The sequence below is a fragment of the Nycticebus coucang genome, chromosome 5, assembly GCF_027406575.1.
Source record: "Nycticebus coucang isolate mNycCou1 chromosome 5, mNycCou1.pri, whole genome shotgun sequence".
Taxonomy (NCBI): Eukaryota; Metazoa; Chordata; class Mammalia; order Primates; family Lorisidae; genus Nycticebus; species Nycticebus coucang.
This window is the reverse complement of record NC_069784.1, coordinates 56,147,582-56,167,620: the sequence shown is the minus strand read 5'-3', so window position 1 is coordinate 56,167,620 and position 20,039 is coordinate 56,147,582. Positions and strand designations below refer to the sequence as shown.

The 20,039-nt window shown below is 40.1% G+C and overlaps 1 protein-coding gene across 1 annotated transcript; it reads left to right on the top strand.

Moving 5' to 3' along the window:
- The first annotated feature begins 1,235 nt into the window (after positions 1-1,235).
- On the top strand, positions 1,236-10,743 carry TCHHL1 (trichohyalin like 1). The gene is given in 7 exon segments (XM_053590581.1): positions 1,236-1,295; positions 6,159-6,287; positions 8,310-8,604; positions 8,607-9,632; positions 9,635-9,865; positions 9,868-10,090; positions 10,092-10,743. Coding segments are annotated over 7 exon segments (2,616 nt in total).
- Positions 10,744-20,039: the final 9,296 nt, after the last annotated feature.

The window sequence follows — 20,039 nt, the reverse complement described above, 5'->3', positions numbered from 1 at the left end:
TAACACCATGGTTTATAATAACGAAAAACTAGAAACAATTAAGATAGCTAAAAAAGAGAGAGGATTACATATTCTGTAGTATTAATACATTCATATAATGAAATGCTATATACACATCAAAACATGTAGAAAAATGTTAATAAACTGGAAAGCTGTTCATCTTATAAAACAAAGCAGATGACTAAATGGCATGGACAGTATTGTTTCAGTTTTGCAAAAACAATTTGAGAAAAAGTGAGGAAAATATATATACAACAAAGTGTAAACAGTGATATACAGGTGGTAAGTGGTAGAGGTTGGGTTTTGAACCCAGGTTGCCTCATTTTAACTCGTGTGATTTTTTTTCACTGTAATTTCTTCTAGAGAAACTCATCATCATAAAGAATCTGTAATTCCCAGTCTCACCCTCTGGTAAATAAATGTAGTTGGGAAGATAAGGTTTACACATATTAAAATGCTTACTCAATAAGCATTTTAGTATAGCTCATAAATGTTCATTTCCCCTCTATATATTCTATAATTACTATTTATAACATCAAAATATATTTCATTAAACCAATACAGAATGTAAATTATAAGGGCTGGATTCACACCTGTAATCCTAGCCCTGTGGGAGGCCAAGGCAGGTAGATTGCCTGAGTTCACAGGCTCAAGACCAGCATGAGCAAGAGCGGAACCCCATTCCTAAAAATAGCCGGGCGTTGTGGCAGGCGCCTGTAGTCCCAGCTACTAGGGAGGTTAAGGCAAGAGAATCACTTGAGCCCAAGAGTTTGAGGTTGGTGTAAGCTGGCATGCCACAGCCCTCTACCAAGGGCAACATGTGAAACTCTGCCTTCAAAAAAAAAAAGAAAAAAGAATGTAAATTATAACATATCAAGTAGTATAGAAAAGCTTATGATAAAAATAAACATAAAAGCCCTGCCGTATACCTCTTCAACCCCAGTCTCATTCCTCAGAGAAAAGCGCTCTCTAAAATTTTTTTTATTCTTCTGGCAGTAACCTCTGATAGTAAAAATGATCAATTTTAAATGATATCTCCAGCATGACAGGTGAGGATTTAAATCACTTTCACTACAACTTCTCTTTTTTTTTCTTCCTTTCTCAATATTTGATGTTTTTCATTGTTTCAATCATATTATTTTTCTAATTCTAAATAATATACTTATTTTTCTTTGTCCATCAACTTTTGACAGTATCACTCACACTTTTACATTTGTAACACAACCAAATATGCCATGTGTGGGAAAGGAATCCTCAGGACCCTGACAAGAGTACAGCCATATGGGAAACAGCTGGTAAGAGAAAGCGGGACAGAAACCAAACTGTAGGATTACAGCGAACCCCCACCTCACCCGGAGGGAGGCTTCAAGGCCAGCATTCCCAGGAAATAACAGAACAGTAACTTCTACTCTGGCCCTGGCTGGCAGCCAATTAAGGGAGTAACTCCTAGATTTGCAAAAGTGAGTCCCTCATCAGAAGAAGATGACCCACCCACTCCACCCCCCTTCCAACAACCTCCTCCCACATTCAACCCTATAGACAAGAGGGCATAAAAGTCTCTAGAAACAGTGTAAGAGCAGCTGGCTTTTATTGCCCCTTATCCATAGGGTTGAATGTGGAAGGAGGATGTTAGAGGGGTCATCTTCTGGATAGGAGCTGATTTTTGCACTAAGGACAAATCTAGGAGTTACTCCCTTAATTGGGGCTGAAATAAAACTTACTATTCTGTCCTTTCCTACCAACAATGTCCTTGAAGCATTCCAAGGAGTTGGGTGGGGGTTGCTATAGTTCCGTTTCTGGCCTGCTTTCTCTTGCCAGCTATTTCCCAAAATGGCTGCACTCTTGTCAGGGCTCTGAGGATTTCTTTCCCACAGAAACTATAGCATAAAGCCACATAAATTTAAAGCTGGAAGAGTTCTGTGCCCTTCCCTGTGGGCCACTCCTGTCTCACATCTTCCCATAGCAGGCCTCCTCCTGTCACCTACCAGACTGATAAATGATTCAGCCATTATTTGAACATTTCTAGTGACAGGGTTCTCATTACTTTAGGAACAGCCTGTATTATTGTCAAACAACTCTGCTGTTAGAATGTTCTTAATATGGACTAGAGTCTGATTTTTAGAAAGTTTTCTCCATTAATTCCAGCCATAGTCTCTGGCATTACACAGAATAAGGAACTCAGGGTAATGGAAATACTATGGGCTCAGAGCTCTGAGTACATACTTGGGACATTTCAATTCTGAATCCTTGCTCTGCTATTTACTACATACATGTCTGTAGGCAAGTTGCTTACTTCTAAAAGCCTTAGCTTCCTTATTTGCTAAAAGAAAATAATAAATACCTAAAAGGGTTAGGAGTAAGATTGCCCATGCAAAGTTCCTGGCATGTCATCAATGTCCAGTGAATGTTAATTCCTTTCTCTTCCACACCCATGAAAATGTTTCAAATATTCGAAGACAGTTGTTATGTCTTCCGTAAGTCTTTCTTTCAGTCCATCCTTGAACATACTCAATTCCTTCTATTCCTTCTCATGGGACTGGCCCATGAGCTCCAAGGCAGGAAGATACAACTTACTCAACTCCAAACACCCTAGTGCCCAGCACAGTGTTTGAGAAATAGATGGTGCTCAAGGCTACTGGTGGAGTGCAAAACAATACAACCTCTCTGGAAAGAAGTATGGAGAATTCTCAAAGGACTGAAAGTAGACCTTCCATTTTATCCTGCAATCCCATTACTAGGTAGGTATCTATGCAGAAGGAAAAAAAATCATTTTACCATGGGGACATTAGCACCACAATGTTCATTGCAGCTCAATTCACAATTGCCAACATGTGGAATCAATCCAAGTGCCTCTAGACATATGAATGGATTAACAAACTGTGGTATATAGATACCACGGAATACTATTCAGCCATAAGAAAAGATGGAGATTTTACATTTTTGTGTTTACATGGATGGAGTTGAAACACATTCTTCTTTGAAGAGAATCACAAGTATCCAATGCACTCAGTACTAACATGAAACCAACATATAAACAACTACATGCCCACACAAGAGAAAAACACAAGTATAGTCTAGAAAGGGGGAGAGGAGAAGCAGATAAGAGGTAAGGGGGAAGGAGGAAGTGGGACTGGCAGGATGTCACCTGATGTGCACAATATGAGGGTGTTCAGCATACCCCTTGGGCAAAGGCATCAACTACACCTTGAACTTCACCTTAGAAATTAAAACAATGTAAACTAAACATGAGTACCCTCATATCAATCTGAAATTTTTTTAAAAGTGGTTGGGGCTCAGGGGATATTAATTAATAAAAACTTAGGTGAACTTCACATGCTAATACCAATTCTGGTTTGTTTGTTTTTTATTAAATCATAGCTCTGTACATTAATGCAATCATGGAGCACCATACACTGGTTTTATGTACCATTTGACATATTTTCATCACACTGGTTAACATAGCCTTCCTGGCATTTTCTTACTGATTGTGTGAAGATGAGAAGCTAATTAAGGACACAACTCCCTTTACCACAGTTTCAAAGAAAATAAAATACCTAGGAATATAACTAACAAAGGAGGTGAAGGACCTCAAAGAAAATTATGAAATCCTCAGAAAGGAAATAGCAGAGGATATTAACAAATGGAAGAACATACCATGCTCATGGATGGGAAGAATCAACATTGTTAAAATGTCTATACTTCCCAAAGCAATCTACCTATTCAATGCCATTCCTATCAAAATACAAACATCGTACTTTCAAGATTTGGAAAAAATGATTCTGCGTTTTGTATGGAACCAGAAAAAAACCCATATAGCTAAGGCAGTTCTTAGTAATAAAAATAAAGCTGAGGGCATCAGCATACCAGATTTTAGTCTGTACTACAAAGCCATAGTGGTCAAGACAGCATGGTACTGGCACAAAAACAGAGACATAGACACTTGGAATCAAATAGAAAACCAAGAAATGAAACTAGCATCTTACAACTACCTAATCTTCGATAAACCAAACAAGAACATACCTTGGGGGAAAGACTCCCTATTCAACAAATGGTGTTGGGAGAACTGGATATCCACATGTAAAAGACTGAAACTGGACCCACACCTTTCCCCACTCACAAAAATTGACTCAAGCTGGATAAAGGACTTAAATTTAAGGCATGAAACAATAAAAATCCTCAAAGAAAGCATAGGAAAACCACTGGAAGATATTGGCCTGGGGAAAGACTTCATGAAGAAAACTGCCATGGCAATTGCAACAACAAAAGTAAATAAATGGGACTTCATTAAACTGAAAAGCTTCTGTACAGCTAAGGAGACAACAACCAAAGCAAAGAGACAACCTACAAAGTGGGAAAGAATGTTTGCATATTTTCAATCAGACAAAAGCTTGATAACTAGGATCTATAGAGAACTCAAATTAATCCACATGAAAAAAGCCAACAATCCCATATATCAATGGGCAAGAGACATGAATAGAACCTTCTCTAAAGAAGACAGACAAAAGGCTAACAAACATATGAAAAAATGTTCATCATCCCTATATATTAGAGAAATGCAAATCAAAACAACCCTGAGATACCATCTAACCCCAGTGAGAATGGCTCACATCACAAAATCTCAAAACTGCAGATGCTGGCGTGGATGTGGAGAGAAGGGAACACTTTTACACTGCTGGTGGGACTGCAAACTAGTACAACCTTTCTGGAAGGATGTATGGAGAAACCTCAAAGCATTCAAGCTAGACCTCCCATTTGATCCTTCAATCCATTACTGGGCATCTACCCAGAAGGAAAGAAATCCTTTTATCATAAGGACACTTGTACTAGACTGTTTATTGCAGCTCAATTTACAATCGCCAAAATATGGAAACAGCCTAAATGCCCACCAACCCAGGAATGGATTAACAAGCTGTGGTATATGTACACCATGGAATACTATTCAGCTATTAAAAAAAATGGAGAAACATCCTTCGTATTAACCTGGATGGAAGTGGAAGACATTATTCTTAGTAAAGCATCACAAGAATGGAGAAGCATGAATCCTATGTACTCAATTTTGATATGAGGACAATTAACGACAATTAAGGTCATGGAGGGGAGGAAAAGCAGAGAGAGGGAAGGAGGGAGGGGGTGGGGCCTTGGTTGTGCCACACCTTCTGGGGGCAAGACATGATTGCAAGAGGGACTTTACCTAACAAATGCAATCAGTGTAACCTGGCTTATTGTACCCTTAATGAATCCCCAACAAAAAAAATAAATAAATAAAACTCCTCAAGATTACGCTCTGGGGGAGAAGGCTGTTTTAAGGCCTTGACCTCTTAACCCAACCATCTGGAGGCAGTAATCCACCTTAAAGAAAACAGCCCAGAAATTCCTAAGATACACAGTGACTGCTTGCAAGCCCCTGCCTGCTCCGCCAGCCTTTGTTCACGGGACTTTTAACTCCTTCGTGACTATAGGCCATGATGGAGTTCTATTCTGGTCTCTTCTGGGTCACACCTCAAAAAGACTTTTTACTTGCTTCTCTCAGAATGGCTCTGGCTAAAGGCACAAATAGGCTTTCCGCCTACAGTTACCTCTAGAAGTTTTACCAACTTTAAGAATTATGCTTTCTGTATTCCTTCCTGTCCAATAAATCCTGTCTTATCACTGAAAAAAAAAAAAAAATAGTTATAGTTTCCTAGCAGAGGAGGCTGGATGCAGGTGGGCACTCTCAGATGGGGTTCGAAGAACTGACCCCACCCCCCCCATTCTCTTCATTAATGCATTTCAAAATGTCAACTTCAGTTCTTCTCTCACCCTCTTTTTGCAATAAAACTGTCTCTGAACATGTGAGAGTTACTGTTTACTACAGGGTGGAGCAGAATGTCTCTTCTAAAACTACCTGTGCTAGACCTGATCTCAACACAATGCCTGGTGTAAAACTAAATCACTCCTGAAGGTCATATATGATATTTTGAGATGCAGAATAGAGTGGAGGTATGTGAACAGATCTGAGGGAGGAATAAAAAGAACGATGATTTGGGTATCTCCTTCCTGAAGGACGCATTGAGGAAATAAACCTTGTTTATTCTTTTTCACAGTCTCTCTTGAGTTTGTAAAGATGCCCTAGCTCCTTAGAGATGTCCTCCCTAGCTCCTTAGAGATGTCCTCCCTAGCTCCTTAGAGATGTCCTTTGTGTAATTAAGACATTCCACAAGTATGCTGGTGAGGACAGTGACAGAGCAACACTGGCCCACAGAGAGCTGAGGCAGCTCCTCCAGGGCGAGTTTGGGGACTTTCTCCAGGTGAGGCCTCACAGAGCTGTGAAAATTCCTCCTCATTTGCCCTTTCTCCATAACCCAAACAAGATGAGCATAAGGGACCCCCTGACACCACTCTACACTGGGCTACTGGCTCTCAGAACTCAATGGCTTTTGAATAACCTTTTTTTTTTTTTTTAGCCTCTGTTCCCTGCTCCATGCATTGGGTAGGAGGAAATCTTACATAGAAAATGGACTTTTCGTACAGCTAAGGAGACAATAACCAAAGCAAAGAGACAACCTACACAATGGGAAAGGATATTTGCATATTTTCAATCAGACAAAAGCTTGATAACTAGGATCTATAGAGAACTCAAATTAATCCACATGAAAAAAGCCAACAATCCCTTATATGAATGGGCAAGAGACATGAATAGAACTTTCTCTAAAGAAGACAGACAAATGGCTAACAAACACATGAAAAAATGTTCATCGTCTCTATATATTAGAGAAATGCAAATCAAAACAACCCTGAGATATCATCTAACCCCAGTGAGAATGGCCCACATCACAAAATCTCAAAACTGCAGATGCTGGTGTGGATGTGGAGAGAAGGGAACACTTTTACACTGCTGGTGGGACTGCAAACTAGTACAACCGTTCTGGAAGGAAGTATGGAGAAACCTCAAAGCACTCAAGCTAGACCTCCCATTTGATCCTGCAATCCCATTACTGGGCATCTACCCAGAAGGAAAGAAATCCTTTTATCATAAGGACACTTGTACTAGACTGTTTATTGCAGCTCAATTTACAATCGCCAAAATGTGGAAACAGCCTAAATGCCCACCAACCCAGGAATGGATTAACAAGCTGTGGTATATGTATACCATGGAATACTATTCAGCCATTAAAAAAAATGGAGACTTTACATCCTTCGTATTAACCTGGACGGACGTGGAAGACATTATTCTTAGTAAAGCGTCACAAGAATGGAGAAGCATGAATCCTATGTACTCAATTTTGATATGAGGACAATTAATGACAATTATGGTTATGGGGGGGAAACAGAAAGAGGGAAGGAGGGAGGTGGGTGGGGCCTTGGTGTGTGTCACACTTTATGGGGGTAAGACATGATTGCAAGAGGGACTTTACCTAACAATTGCAATCAGTGTAACCTGGCTTATTGTACCCTCAATGAATCGCCAACAATAAAAAAAAAAAAGAAAATGGACTTTTCTTTTTTCTTTTTTTTTTATTGTTTCAGATTAATTGAGAGTACAAAGAATTAGATTACAATATTTGCTTTTGTTAGATAAGGTTGCTCTTATAATTGTGTCCCACCCCTAAGAGGTGTACCATACAGGCTAACATTGTGGCCATTCCCCTTCCCTCCTCCCATCTCCTCACTCCCTCATTCCCCCACCCCTACCTTGAATTGATTTGAATTTTTCTCTTTTGTGGGCATGCATTAGATTGTCTATTGCCTTCATATTACAATTGAGTACATTGGATTCTTGCTTCTCCATTCTTGTCATACTTTACTAAGAAGAATGTGTTCCAACTCTAGCCAGGTTAATACAAAAGATGTAAAATCTCCATCTTTGTTTAATGGCTGAATAGTATTCCATGATGTACATACACCACAGTTTGTTAATACATTCCTGGGTTGGTGGGCATTTAGGCTGTTTTCATATTTTGGTGATTGTAAATTGAGCTATGATAAACAGTCTACTACAAGCATCCTTACAGTAAAATGATTTTTTTTTCTTCTGGGTAGAAAATGGAGTTTTCATCCCTGGGACTATTGCTCCCACAAAGTAGACTTTTCAGAGGAGTCACAAACCATTATACATCTAGATGCAACTTACAAGTGAGATAAATGCCCCCTCTCAGTCAGTGCTCTGATGAAAAATGGCATACAAGCCAATGAATTCTAAATTCATGGGGAAACATAACCAGTTTCTGAGGAATGTCATGAAAAAAAAAAGTAGGATTCCTGTGAGACATTCAGATCAGGAATCTTGGCCACATATGAACAAAGTGATTTCTCACTGTGCTTTCATGCAGCCATGTGTCTTTCATGCTGTGGAGAGAAACTTGAATCTTCTGGATATTGATGGTAATGCTGCCATCAGTTTTGATGAATTTGTTCTTACAGTCTTCAACTTGCTGAATTTCTGTTATCTTGACAAACAACCATTACTAAATTCAGAGCTAAAAAAGATCTCTAAGCCAGAGAAGGAGAAGCTAGATGATGTGGATCTTCAAGAGACCACCAGAGATGGCCAGAAGAGAGTGGAATCTTTGCCATCTCAAGAAAAGGTAAGGCTTCCTTCAGGAATGGCATCATCATGTCATCTCAGCTCCAAGAAAATGGAGCAGTTGGACACAATAGGGTAGACTCATCAGGAGATGCCAAGACTCACCATGTGTCAGGAGAAGCATTTGAGCACAGTGACCCTCAGAGCCCATACCTGGAAGGAGATGAACAGAGCCAGGAAGTGGCCCAAGACGCAGCAGTAACAGAAGACAATGGAGACCAACTTAAGACAAATAAGTCAATGGCAGTATTAGAACAAACCAGCAGTCACACAAAAGGAAAGGGACAGGATAAGGAGATCCCTGGGGAGGGAGATAAACCAGCCAGGGAACAAAGTAGCACAAAGAGAAGAGAACAGTTTGGAGAAAAGGAAGGAAACTTGGGAACCCAAAGTTCTTCACCAGAAGAAGCAACACAGAGACCATGTGAAGATCATGAAGTTACAGCAGCAAAGAGTATTAAGAAATACTCTAAAATACAAGCACCACTCCTGCAAGAAGAAGATGAACCCAGGTCACAGTATGCTTACCTACCAGACCGAGCTGCTCCCAGGAAACCATCTCAGATGGGCAGACCAACTGAAGCCAAGGATGACAGTAGAACACTTGCGACTCCAGCTTACAGTACACCGCCTGAGACAAGAAATGCAGATGAAACTGAGGACTACAGCAAAATATCCAAGACCTAAGAATCACCAGCACAAAACAAAGAATATGAAACAGAGGACCTGCCCCCAGTCTAAGGTGGTAGCAGATATGTTTCAGAAACATCTGACATGAAAGCTGAAAGGAAAGAGGGGAGAGGCCCTGAGGCCTGTGGGACAGCAAGGCAGAAAGAAAGTGACAGAAAAACTCAGCCACTGGCTCTGGAGTCCCAAACACAGAGTGGAGAGTATCAGGAACTCCAGGAATTATCAAAAGAAAAAGATGCTGTAAAAGTTTCTGAGACAAAAGGTCTAACCTCAGAGGGAGCAGATCAGAATCACCCTGAAATTGAAGGAGCAATAGCCCCAAGAGAAGAGGGAAGACCAGCTGTGGAAGGTACAGCAGAAGCATGTTCAAACAGCGAGAGTGGGTCACCAAGATGCATGACAAGCCACTCAAGGAAGATGACTGTTCCCAGAGGGAGGATCCTGAGTTGCCAGTCACACAGAATGATGAGGGGTCTTCCAAAACTCTCCATAGCCTGGCTCCAAAGACAAGCCACCACAGTTCACAGACAGGAGAACCGCCTATACAAGAGGAATCCCAGAGGCAAGTAGACTCACAGGGAGAGCCTGCACGAAGAGGTCACAGAAACCCAGATACCAGAAACAGGAAGCATCAGGCAAGAGGAGCAGAGCTTATGAGGCAGGGGTGCTGGCAGTCAGCAGAGAGACTGTGCGGCTCATGAGGGGACAGGAACTGCCCACCAGAGAAGAGCACAAGAGTCAAGGCTCAGGTACCAAAGGCCCAGGTGCAGCCGTGCAGCCCAGTGGTCACCCCGAGGCACAGGCATCCAGAGTAGGAGGCAAAAAAAAAGTCCCCGTGGATTCCAGGTTCCCTGGCTGCAGACTTCACTAACCAGCTTTCCACAGTGCAGCTCCCTGAGAAGGGAGACGGTGGAAGCAAGATAAATGGCCAGAACTCAAGTACCAAAGGTGAGGAAGGGAGAGCACCAGAGGCCCAGGACACTCTGTTGAAAAGTCTGAATGAGGACAATTCAGCCTCCCCCATAACACACTTCAAAACAGAGGAACTTGTAACATTGGAGGGGAAGAATAAAAGTCTCCAAGAGCCGGCAGGAGAAGGTGATGACCAACAAAGTCCAGCCAAGAAAGAGTACGATTCTTCAGTCCCCCAGTCAAGCTTTGAGAGGACTGGGAAAGACCAAAATCCCTGCTCTGTGGAGAGGGGTGCAGTTCATTGCCATCTGCTGTGCCATTACCTACAAGAGAAGGCACTGCAGCAAATAAACGTAACCCCAGAGAAGCACCAAAATCAGGCTCAGGTGGGCCAGGCATCAGGCTCAGAGCTTTGCAATGAGCAGTCGAAGGCTGCTCTCACTGGTGAGATCTCAGATTGTCTTGCCTTTTTCAACCAGAGCCCAGAATCCCCACAGTACAACAGGGAACTTCCACCTAAAGGGGACTCTGCTGATGAACAGCAAACATCAGCTCCCCAGACAGAGCTCCCCAGATAAGCAGGGTCACCGCAGAGAGAGGAGCCAGTGCCACAAGGAGAGGCGAGAACCACAAAGCAATGAATCATTATCCTTGTCACAGGAGGAGAAGTTGCACGGAGCTTCATACATCCCAATATCCCCAGACCTCTGTCTCATTGCCCTCAACACTCACATGCACACATTCAGATGCAGATTAATAATCTTTTAAATTCCCTTCCTAAATTTTTACAAGAGCAAACAATAAAGTATTCAGCAGTGGGAACCACCACCAAAGAAGCATCTGAACAAATATGACAGGTAAAAATCCTACCATAAAATGCTACTTCCAAGGGCCAAAAGGATTTTCCCATAAGACAATTTCTTTCAATTTACCTGTCATCAAAAATAGGAACATCTCTTTCATGTCCTTAACAAATACCAATGTTTTTCAACTGATTCACTGAGTTTTGTAAATGTAGCAGTAGAAGTTATAGGGGATTCTGCAATACTGTCTTATAATCACAAAACATTAAGTTATAGATACATATTATTTTGCTACATGACATTTCCTAGAGGAATTTCAAGTTCATCCAGAAGTTTTATCCTTCAAAATAATTTCAGGTATCACCATAACTTAAAATGATTTTCTAGCATCTAGTTAAAATAACTGTATGACACTAGGTACAGCTGAATCTAGGTACATATCTATGTACAGATAAATCTATGTAAATATCTAGGTACACATGAATCTAGGTACATATCAAAGTACCTACAAGAATCTATGTACATATGTAGGTACAGATGAATCTATGTACATATCCAGGTACAGATGAATCTAGGTACAGCTGAATCTAGGTACATATATAAGTACAGATGAATCTAGGTACATATCTAGGAATGTATGTACATATCTAGGTACAGATGAATCTACGTACATATCTAGGTACAGATGAACCTAGGTACAGCTGAATCTAGGTACATATCTAGGTTTAGATTAATCTATGTACATATCTAGGTACAGATGAATCTAGGTACTTATCTGGTACAGATGAATCTAGGTACATATCTAGTTACAGATCAATCCATGTACATATCTAGGTACAGATGAATCTAGGTACATATCTAGGTACAGATGTATCTAGGTACATACTTAGGTACTGATGAATCTATGTTCATATCTAAGTAAAGATGAATCTAGGTACTTATCGAGGTACTGATGAATCTAGGTACATATCTAGGTACAGATGAATCTAGCTACATATCTAGGTACAGAAGATCTATGTACATATCTAGGTACAGATGCATCTAGGTACATATCTAGGTACAGATGAATCTAGGTACATATCTAGGTATATCTGAATCTAGGTATATTTCTAGGTACAGATGAATCTAGGTACATATGTAGGTACAGATGAATCTATGTACGTATCTAGGTACATATCTAGGTACAGATGAATCTAGGTATATATCCAGGTTCCGATGAATCTAGGTACATATCTAGGTAAAGATGAATGTAGGTACATATCCAGGTAATGCTGAATCTATGTACATGTCTGGTTACAGCTGAATCTAGGTACATATCCGGGTACAGATGAATCTAGGTACATATCTAGGTACAGATAAATCTAGGTACATATCTAGGTACAGAAGAATCTATGTACATATCTAGGTACAGAGGAATCTAGGTACAAATCCAGGTACAGATGAATCTATGTACATATCTAGGTACACATGAATCTAGGTACATCTAGGGACACATGAATTTATGTACATATCTAGGTACAGATGAATGTAGATACATATCTAGGTACAGATGAATCTAGGTACATATCTAGGTATAGCTGAATCTAGGTACATACCTAGGTACATATGAATCTAGGTACATATCTAGATACAGCTCAATCTAGGTACATATCTAGGTACAGATGAATCTATGTACATATCTAGGTACAGCTGAATCTAGGTACATATCTAGGTACAGATGAATCTAGGTACAGATGAATCTATGCCATGGATTCATTCATTCATTTATTCATTCAACAAACTTTTATGAAATCCCATTGCTTACACGAACCTTTCCCAGCTTCTGGATCAAATAAGCAATCAATAATTATGAGAGATAAAATACAAATATAAAGTATGTTTGTTTTCATAAGAAGCTCTTATAACCAGCTCACCAGTGAGTTTGATAACCATTTACCCAGATGGTGTGCTAAGGACATTGAATTAAAAGTTGATAATTAAATAACCTGATGATTAACTTCCTTTGTTTTTTCCTTCATTCTTCATATTGTCTTGGAGACATTGATCACAAACTAAACAACCTTAGTTATTTGTGGTTTTTCAAAAGGCTGTATTATGCTCTCCGGTCTAGGTAGCTACCCAGGGAAGGAATAAAACAGTTATACAATGTTCCCTGAAGTGTCATTAATGCTTCCACCTCATGCTTCTGCCTCAGTGGTTCACCCTCCCTGAAGCGAGCCAAGGAGTTGGAGGTTAGCTGTGATGCCATGGCACTCTACCCAGGGTGACAGCTTGAGGCTCTGTCACAAAAAAAAAAAAAATTAATCAACAAAAATGAGCCAACCGGGAGCACCTTCGCTCGCCACCTGGGGACCCGCACCACGCTCCCCGCCCCCGCCCGTGCCCATCCCCAGCGCCCTCTGCTCGCTGGGGTTATAATTGCTTCTCACACCTCGGAGGGGTTATTTTGGGGGTGGTTGGAGGCGGTGCCGGCGGCGAGGAGGGGAATTTCCTTGGGCCTCCGTTCCCGGGAGGGGGGAACGGCGTTGGAGGCCACGGTTTCCAGTCAAGATTTAGAACATTTTGAGGAGGCGGAGCAAGATGGCAGCCAAGTAACAGCTTCCTTGCATCTGGGCACCGTGAATCTGGGGAGATAGGACTCCAGGCATCTCTGGCTGGTGGGATCTGCCTATCATCACCCCTGAGAGAATACAGGGAGTCAGCGAGAGACTTCTGGACCCCAAGACGAGGACTAAAACAGTGGAAAACCGGTAAGTGGTCGCGTGTGTTCAATCCGTCTAAACCCGCCCGCAAATTCCACAGGCACGAGAACTTAAAGAGAAAGAGGAAGTGAAAGGAAAATTAGGGCAAGGAAACAGATAAAAGAAATCACTCATGAGGAACAATCAGCAGAAAACTCCAGGCAACATGAAGAACCAGTCCAGAACAACCCCGCCAAGGGACCATGAGGTAGCTACTGCAGAGGATTCCACCTATAAAGAAATGTTAGGAATGACAGAAAGGGAATTTAGAATACACATGTTGAAAACAATGAAAGAAATGATGGAAACAATGAAGGAAACTGCTAATAAAGTGGAAATTAACCAAAAGGAAATTCAAAAACAGAATCAAATAAGAGATGAACGATATGAAGAATATAAAAAGGATATAGCAGAGCTGAAAGAAATGAAACAGTCAACCAGGGAACTTAAAGATGCAATGGAAAGTATCAGCAACAGGTTAGACCATGCAGAAGAAAGAATGTCAGAGGTAGAAGACAAAGTTTTCGAGATAACTCAGATAGTAAAAGAGGCAGAAAAGAAGAGAGAGAAAGCAGAACGTTCACTGTCAGAATTATGGGACTTCATGAAGCGTTCCAACATACGAGTTATAGGAATTCCAGAAGGGGAAGAAGAATGCCCCAGAGGAATGGAAGCCATACTAGAGAATATTATAAAAGAAAATTTCCCAAATATCACCAAAGATTCTGACACACTGCTTTCAGAGGGATATCGGACCCCAGGTCGCCTCAACTCTAACCGAGCTTCTCCAAGACACATTGTGATGAACCTGTCCAAAGTCAAGACAAAAGAAAAGATTCTGCAAGCTGCCAGGAGTAAGCGCCAGTTGACCTGCAGGGGCAAATCCATCAGAGTGACCGCAGACTTCTCTAATGAAACTTTGCAAGCAAGAAGACAATGGTCATCTACCTTTAATATACTTAAACAGAACAATTTCCAGCCCAGAATTCTGTACCCTGCTAAGCTAAGCTTCAAAATTGACGGAGAAATCAAATCATTTACGGATATACAAACATTGAGGAAATTTGCCACAACAAGACCAGCTCTACAGGAAATACTTCAACCTGTTCTGCACACTGACCACCACAATGGATCAGCAGCAAAGTAAGAAATCAGAAATTAAAGGACAGAACCTAACCTCCACACTGATGCAAAAGATAAAACTAAGCAATGGACTCTCACCAAATAAGACGAATAGAATACTACCACACTTATCAATTATCTCAATAAATGTTAATGGCTTGAATTCCCCACTGAAGAGACATAGATTGGTTGACTGGATTAAAAAAACACAAGCCATCCATTTGCTGTCTGCAAGAAACACACCTGGCTTCAAAAGACAAATTAAAGCTCTGAGTCAAGGGTTGGAAGACAATTTTTCAGGCAAATGGAATTCAGAAGAAAAGAGGAGTTGCAATCTTGTTTTCAGATACATGTGGATTTAAAGCAACTAAAGTCAAAAAAGACAAAGATGGTCACTTTATATTGGTCAAGGGAAAAATACAAAAAGAAGACATTTCAATTCTAAATATCTATGCACCCAATTTAAATGCTCCCAGATTCTTGAAACAGACCTTACTCAGTCTGAGCAATATGATATCTGATAATACCATAATAACAGGGGACCTTAACACTCCTCTTACAGAGCTGGACAGATCCTCTAAACAGAAATTAAACAAGGATGTAAGAGATTTAAATGAGACCCTAGAACAACTGTGCTTGATAGACGCATATAGAACACTCCATCCCAAAGATAAAGCATATACATTCTTCTCATTACCCCATGGAACATTCTCCAAATTGATCATATCCAGGGACACAAAACAAATATCAACAGAATCAAAAGAATTGAAATTTTACCTTGTATCTTCTCAGACCATAAGGCACTAAAGGTGGAACTCAACTGTAACAAAAATGCTCGACCCCACCCAAAGGCATGGAAATTAAACAATCTTCTGTTGAATAACTGATGGGTGCAGGAAGAAATAAAACAGGAAATCATTAACTTCCTTGAGCATAACAACAATCAAGACACAAGCTACCAAAACCTGTGGGATAACTGCAAAAGCAGTTTTGAGAGGAAAATTTATCGTTTTAGATGCCTACATTCAAAAAACAGAAAGAGAGCACATCAACAATCTCACAAGAGATCTTATGGAATTGGAAAAAGAAGAACAATCTAAGCCTAAACTCAGTAGAAGAAAAGAAATATCCAAAATCAAATCAGAGATCAATGAAATTGAAAACAAAAGAATCATTCAGAAAATTAATGAAACAAGGAGTTGGTTTTTTGAAAAAATAAATAAAATAGATAAACCATTGGCCAGACTAACGAGGAATAGAAAAGTAAAATCTCTAGTAACCACAATCAGAAATGATAAAGGGGAAATAACAACTGATCCCACAGACATACAAGAGATCGTCTCTGAATACTACCAGAAACTCTAGGCCCAGATTTTTGACAATGTGAAAGAAATGGATCAATATTTGGAATCACACCCTCTCCCTAGACTTAGCCAGGAAGAAATAGAGCTCCTGAACAGACCAATTTCAAGCACTGAGAGCAAAGAAACAATAAAAAATCTTCCAACCAAAAAATGCCCTGGTCCAGATGGCTTCACTCCAGAATTCTATCAAACCTTCAAGGAAGAGCTTATTCCTGTACTGCAGAAATTATTCCAAAAAATTGAGGAAGAAGAAATCTTCCCCAACACATTCTATGAAGCAAACATCAACCTGATACCAAAACCAGGAAAAGACCCAAACAAAAAGGAGAATTTCAGACCAATCGCACTCATGAACATAGATGGAAAAATTCTCAACAAAATCCTAGCCAACAGATTACAGCTTATCATCAAAAAAGTCATTCATCATGATCAAGTAGGTTTCATACCAGGGATGCAAGGCTTGTTTAACATACGCAAGTCTATAAACATTATCCACCATATTAACAGAGGCAAAAATAAAGATCACATGATCCTCTCAATAGATGCAGAAAAAGCATTTGATAAAATCCAGCATCCTTTTCTAATTAGAACACTGAAGAGTATAGGCATAGGTGGCACATTTCTAAAACTGATTGAAGCTATCTATGACAAACCCACAGCCAATATTTTACTGAATGGAGTAAAACTGAAAGCTCTTCCTCTTAGAACTGGAACCAGATAAGGTTGTCCTCTGTCACCTTTACTATTCAATGTAGTGCTGGAAGATCTAACCAATACAATTAGGCAAGACAAGGAAATAAAGGGAATCCAAATGGGAGCAGAGGAGGTCAAACTCTCCCTCTTTGCTGACGACATGATCTTATACTTAGAGAACCCCAAAGACTCGACCACAAGACTCCTAGAAGTCATCAAAAAATACAGTAATGTTTCAGAATATAAAATCAATGTCCACAAGTCAGTAGCCTTTGTGTACACCAATAACAGTCAAGATGAGAAGCTAATTAAGGACACAACTCCCTTCACCATAGTTTCAAAGAAAATTAAATACCTAGGAGTATACCTAATGAAGGAGGTGAAGGACCTCTATAAAGAAAACTATGAAATCCTCAGAAAGGAAATAGCAGAGGATATTAACAAATGGAAGAACATACCATGCTCATAGATGGGAAGAATAAACACTGTTAAAATGTCTATACTTCCCAAAGCAATCTACCTATTCAATGCCATTCCTATCAAAATACCAACATCGTACTTTCAAGATTTGGAAAAAATGATTCTGCATTTTGTATGGAACCGGAAAAAACACCGTATAGCTAAGGCAGTTCTCTGTAACAAAAATAAAGCTGGGGGCATCAGCATACCAGATTTTAGTCTGTACTACAAAGCCATAGTGCTCAAGACAGCATGGTACTGGCACAAAAACAGAGACATAGACACTTGGAATCGAATTGAAAACCAAGAAATGAAACTAACACTTTACAACCACCTAATCTTTGATAAACCAAACAAGAACATACCTTGGGGGAAAGACTCCCTATTCAATAAATGGTGTTGGGAGAACTGGATGTCTACATGTAAAAGACTGAAACTGGACCCACACCTTTCCCCATTCACAAAAATTGATTCAAGATGGATAAAGGACTTAAATTTAAGGCATGAAACAATAAAAATCCTCCAAGAAAGCATAGGAAAAACACTGGAAGATATTGGCCTGGGGAAAGACTTCATGAAGAAGACTGCCATGGCAATTGCAACAACAACAAAAATAAACAAATGGGACTTCATTAAACTGAAAAGCTTCTGTACAGCTAAGGAAACAATAACCAAAGAAAAGAGACAACCTACACAATGGAAAAGGATATTTGCATATTTTCAATCAGACAAAAGCTTGATAACTAGGATCTATAGAGAACTCAAATTAATCCACATGAAAAAAGCCAACAATCCCATATATCAATGAGCAAGAGACATGAATAGAACTTTCTCTAAAGACGACAGACAAATGGCTAACAAACACATGAAAAAATGTTCATCATCTCGGGGGAAGCAGAAAGAGGGATGGAGGGAGGGGGGTGGGGCCTTAGTGTGTGTCACACTTTATGGGGGCAAGACATGATTGCAAGAGGGACTTTACCTAACAATTGTAATCAGTGTAACTGGCTTATTGTACCCTCAATGAATCCCCAACAATAAAAAAAAAAAAATGTTCATCATCTCTATATATTAGAGAAATGCAAATCAAAACCACCCTGAGATATCATCTAACCCCAGTGAGAATGGCCCACATCACAAAATCTCAAAACTGCAGATGCTGGCATGGATGTGGAGAGAAGGGAACACTTTTACACTGCTGGTGGGACTACAAACTAGTACAACCTTTCTGGAAGGATGTATGGAGAAACCTCAAAGCACTCAAGCTAGACCTCCCATTTGATCCTGCAATCCCATTACTGGGCATCTACCCAGAAGGAAAAAAATCCTTTTATTATAAGGACACTTTTACTAGACTGTTTATTGCAGCTCAATTTACAATCGCCAAAATGTGGAAACAGCCTAAATGCCCACCAACCCAGGAATGGATTAACAAGCTGTGGTATATGTATATTATGGAATACTATTCAGCCATTAAAAAAAATGGAGACTTTACATCCTTTGTATTAACCTGGATGGATGTGGAAGACATTATTCTTAGTAGAGCATCACAAGAATGGAGAAGCATGCATCCTATGTACTCAGTTTTGATATGAGGACAATTAATGACAATTATGGTTATGGGGGGGGAAGAAAGAGGGAAGGAGGGAAGGGGTGGGGCCTTGGTGTGTGTCACACTTTATGGGGGCAAGACATGATTGCAAGAGGGACTTTACCTAACAATTGCAATCAGTGTAACCTGGCTTATTGTACCCTCAATGAATCCCCAAGAATAAAAAAAAATAAAATAAAATAAAAAATGAGCCAACAATCCCTATATCAATGGGCAAGTGAGATGAATAGAACCTTCTCTAAAGAAGGTAGACAAATGGCTAACAAACATATTGGGTAGAGTGCCATGGCATCACAGCTAACCTCCAACTCCTTGGCTCAAGCGAGTCTCCTGCCTCCACCTCCCAAGTAGTTGGTACTACAGGCACCCACCACAATGCCCGACTATTTTTTTTTTCTTTTGGTTGCAGCCATCATTGTTGTTTGGCAGGCCCAGGCTGGACTCGAACCCAACAGCTCAGGTGTATGTGGCTGGCGCCTTAGCCATTTGAGCCACAGGCGCCAACTGTTTTGCTGATTAATTTGAGTTCTCTGTAGATCCTAGTTATCAATTTTTTGTCCAATTCAAAATATGCAAATATCTTTTCCCATTGATGATTGTTTCTTTGCTTTAGTTGTTGTCTCCTTAGCTGTACAGAAACATTTCATTTTAATTAAGTCCCATTTGTTTATTTTTGCTGCAATTGCCACTGGACTCATAAAATCTTTCCCCAGGCCTATACCTTCAAGTGTTTTCCCCATACTTTCTTCAAGGGTTTTTATTATTTCATGCCTTAGGTTTTGATATTTTATCCATCTTGAAGGAATTTTAGCAAGTAGAGAAATGTGCAGGTCCCATTTCAGTCTTTTACATGTGGGTATCCGGTTCTCCCAGCACCATGTACTGAACAGAGAATCTTTTCCCCAGTGTATGTTCTTGTTTAGTTTGTCAAAAATCAAGTGGCTGTAAGATATTAGTTTGATTTCATGGTTTTCTATTTGGTTCCAGATGTGTATATCTCTGTTGTGTCAATGCCACCCTGTTTTATCACTATGGCCTTTTAGTACAGCCTAAAGTCTAGTAGGCTGATGTCCCTGGCCT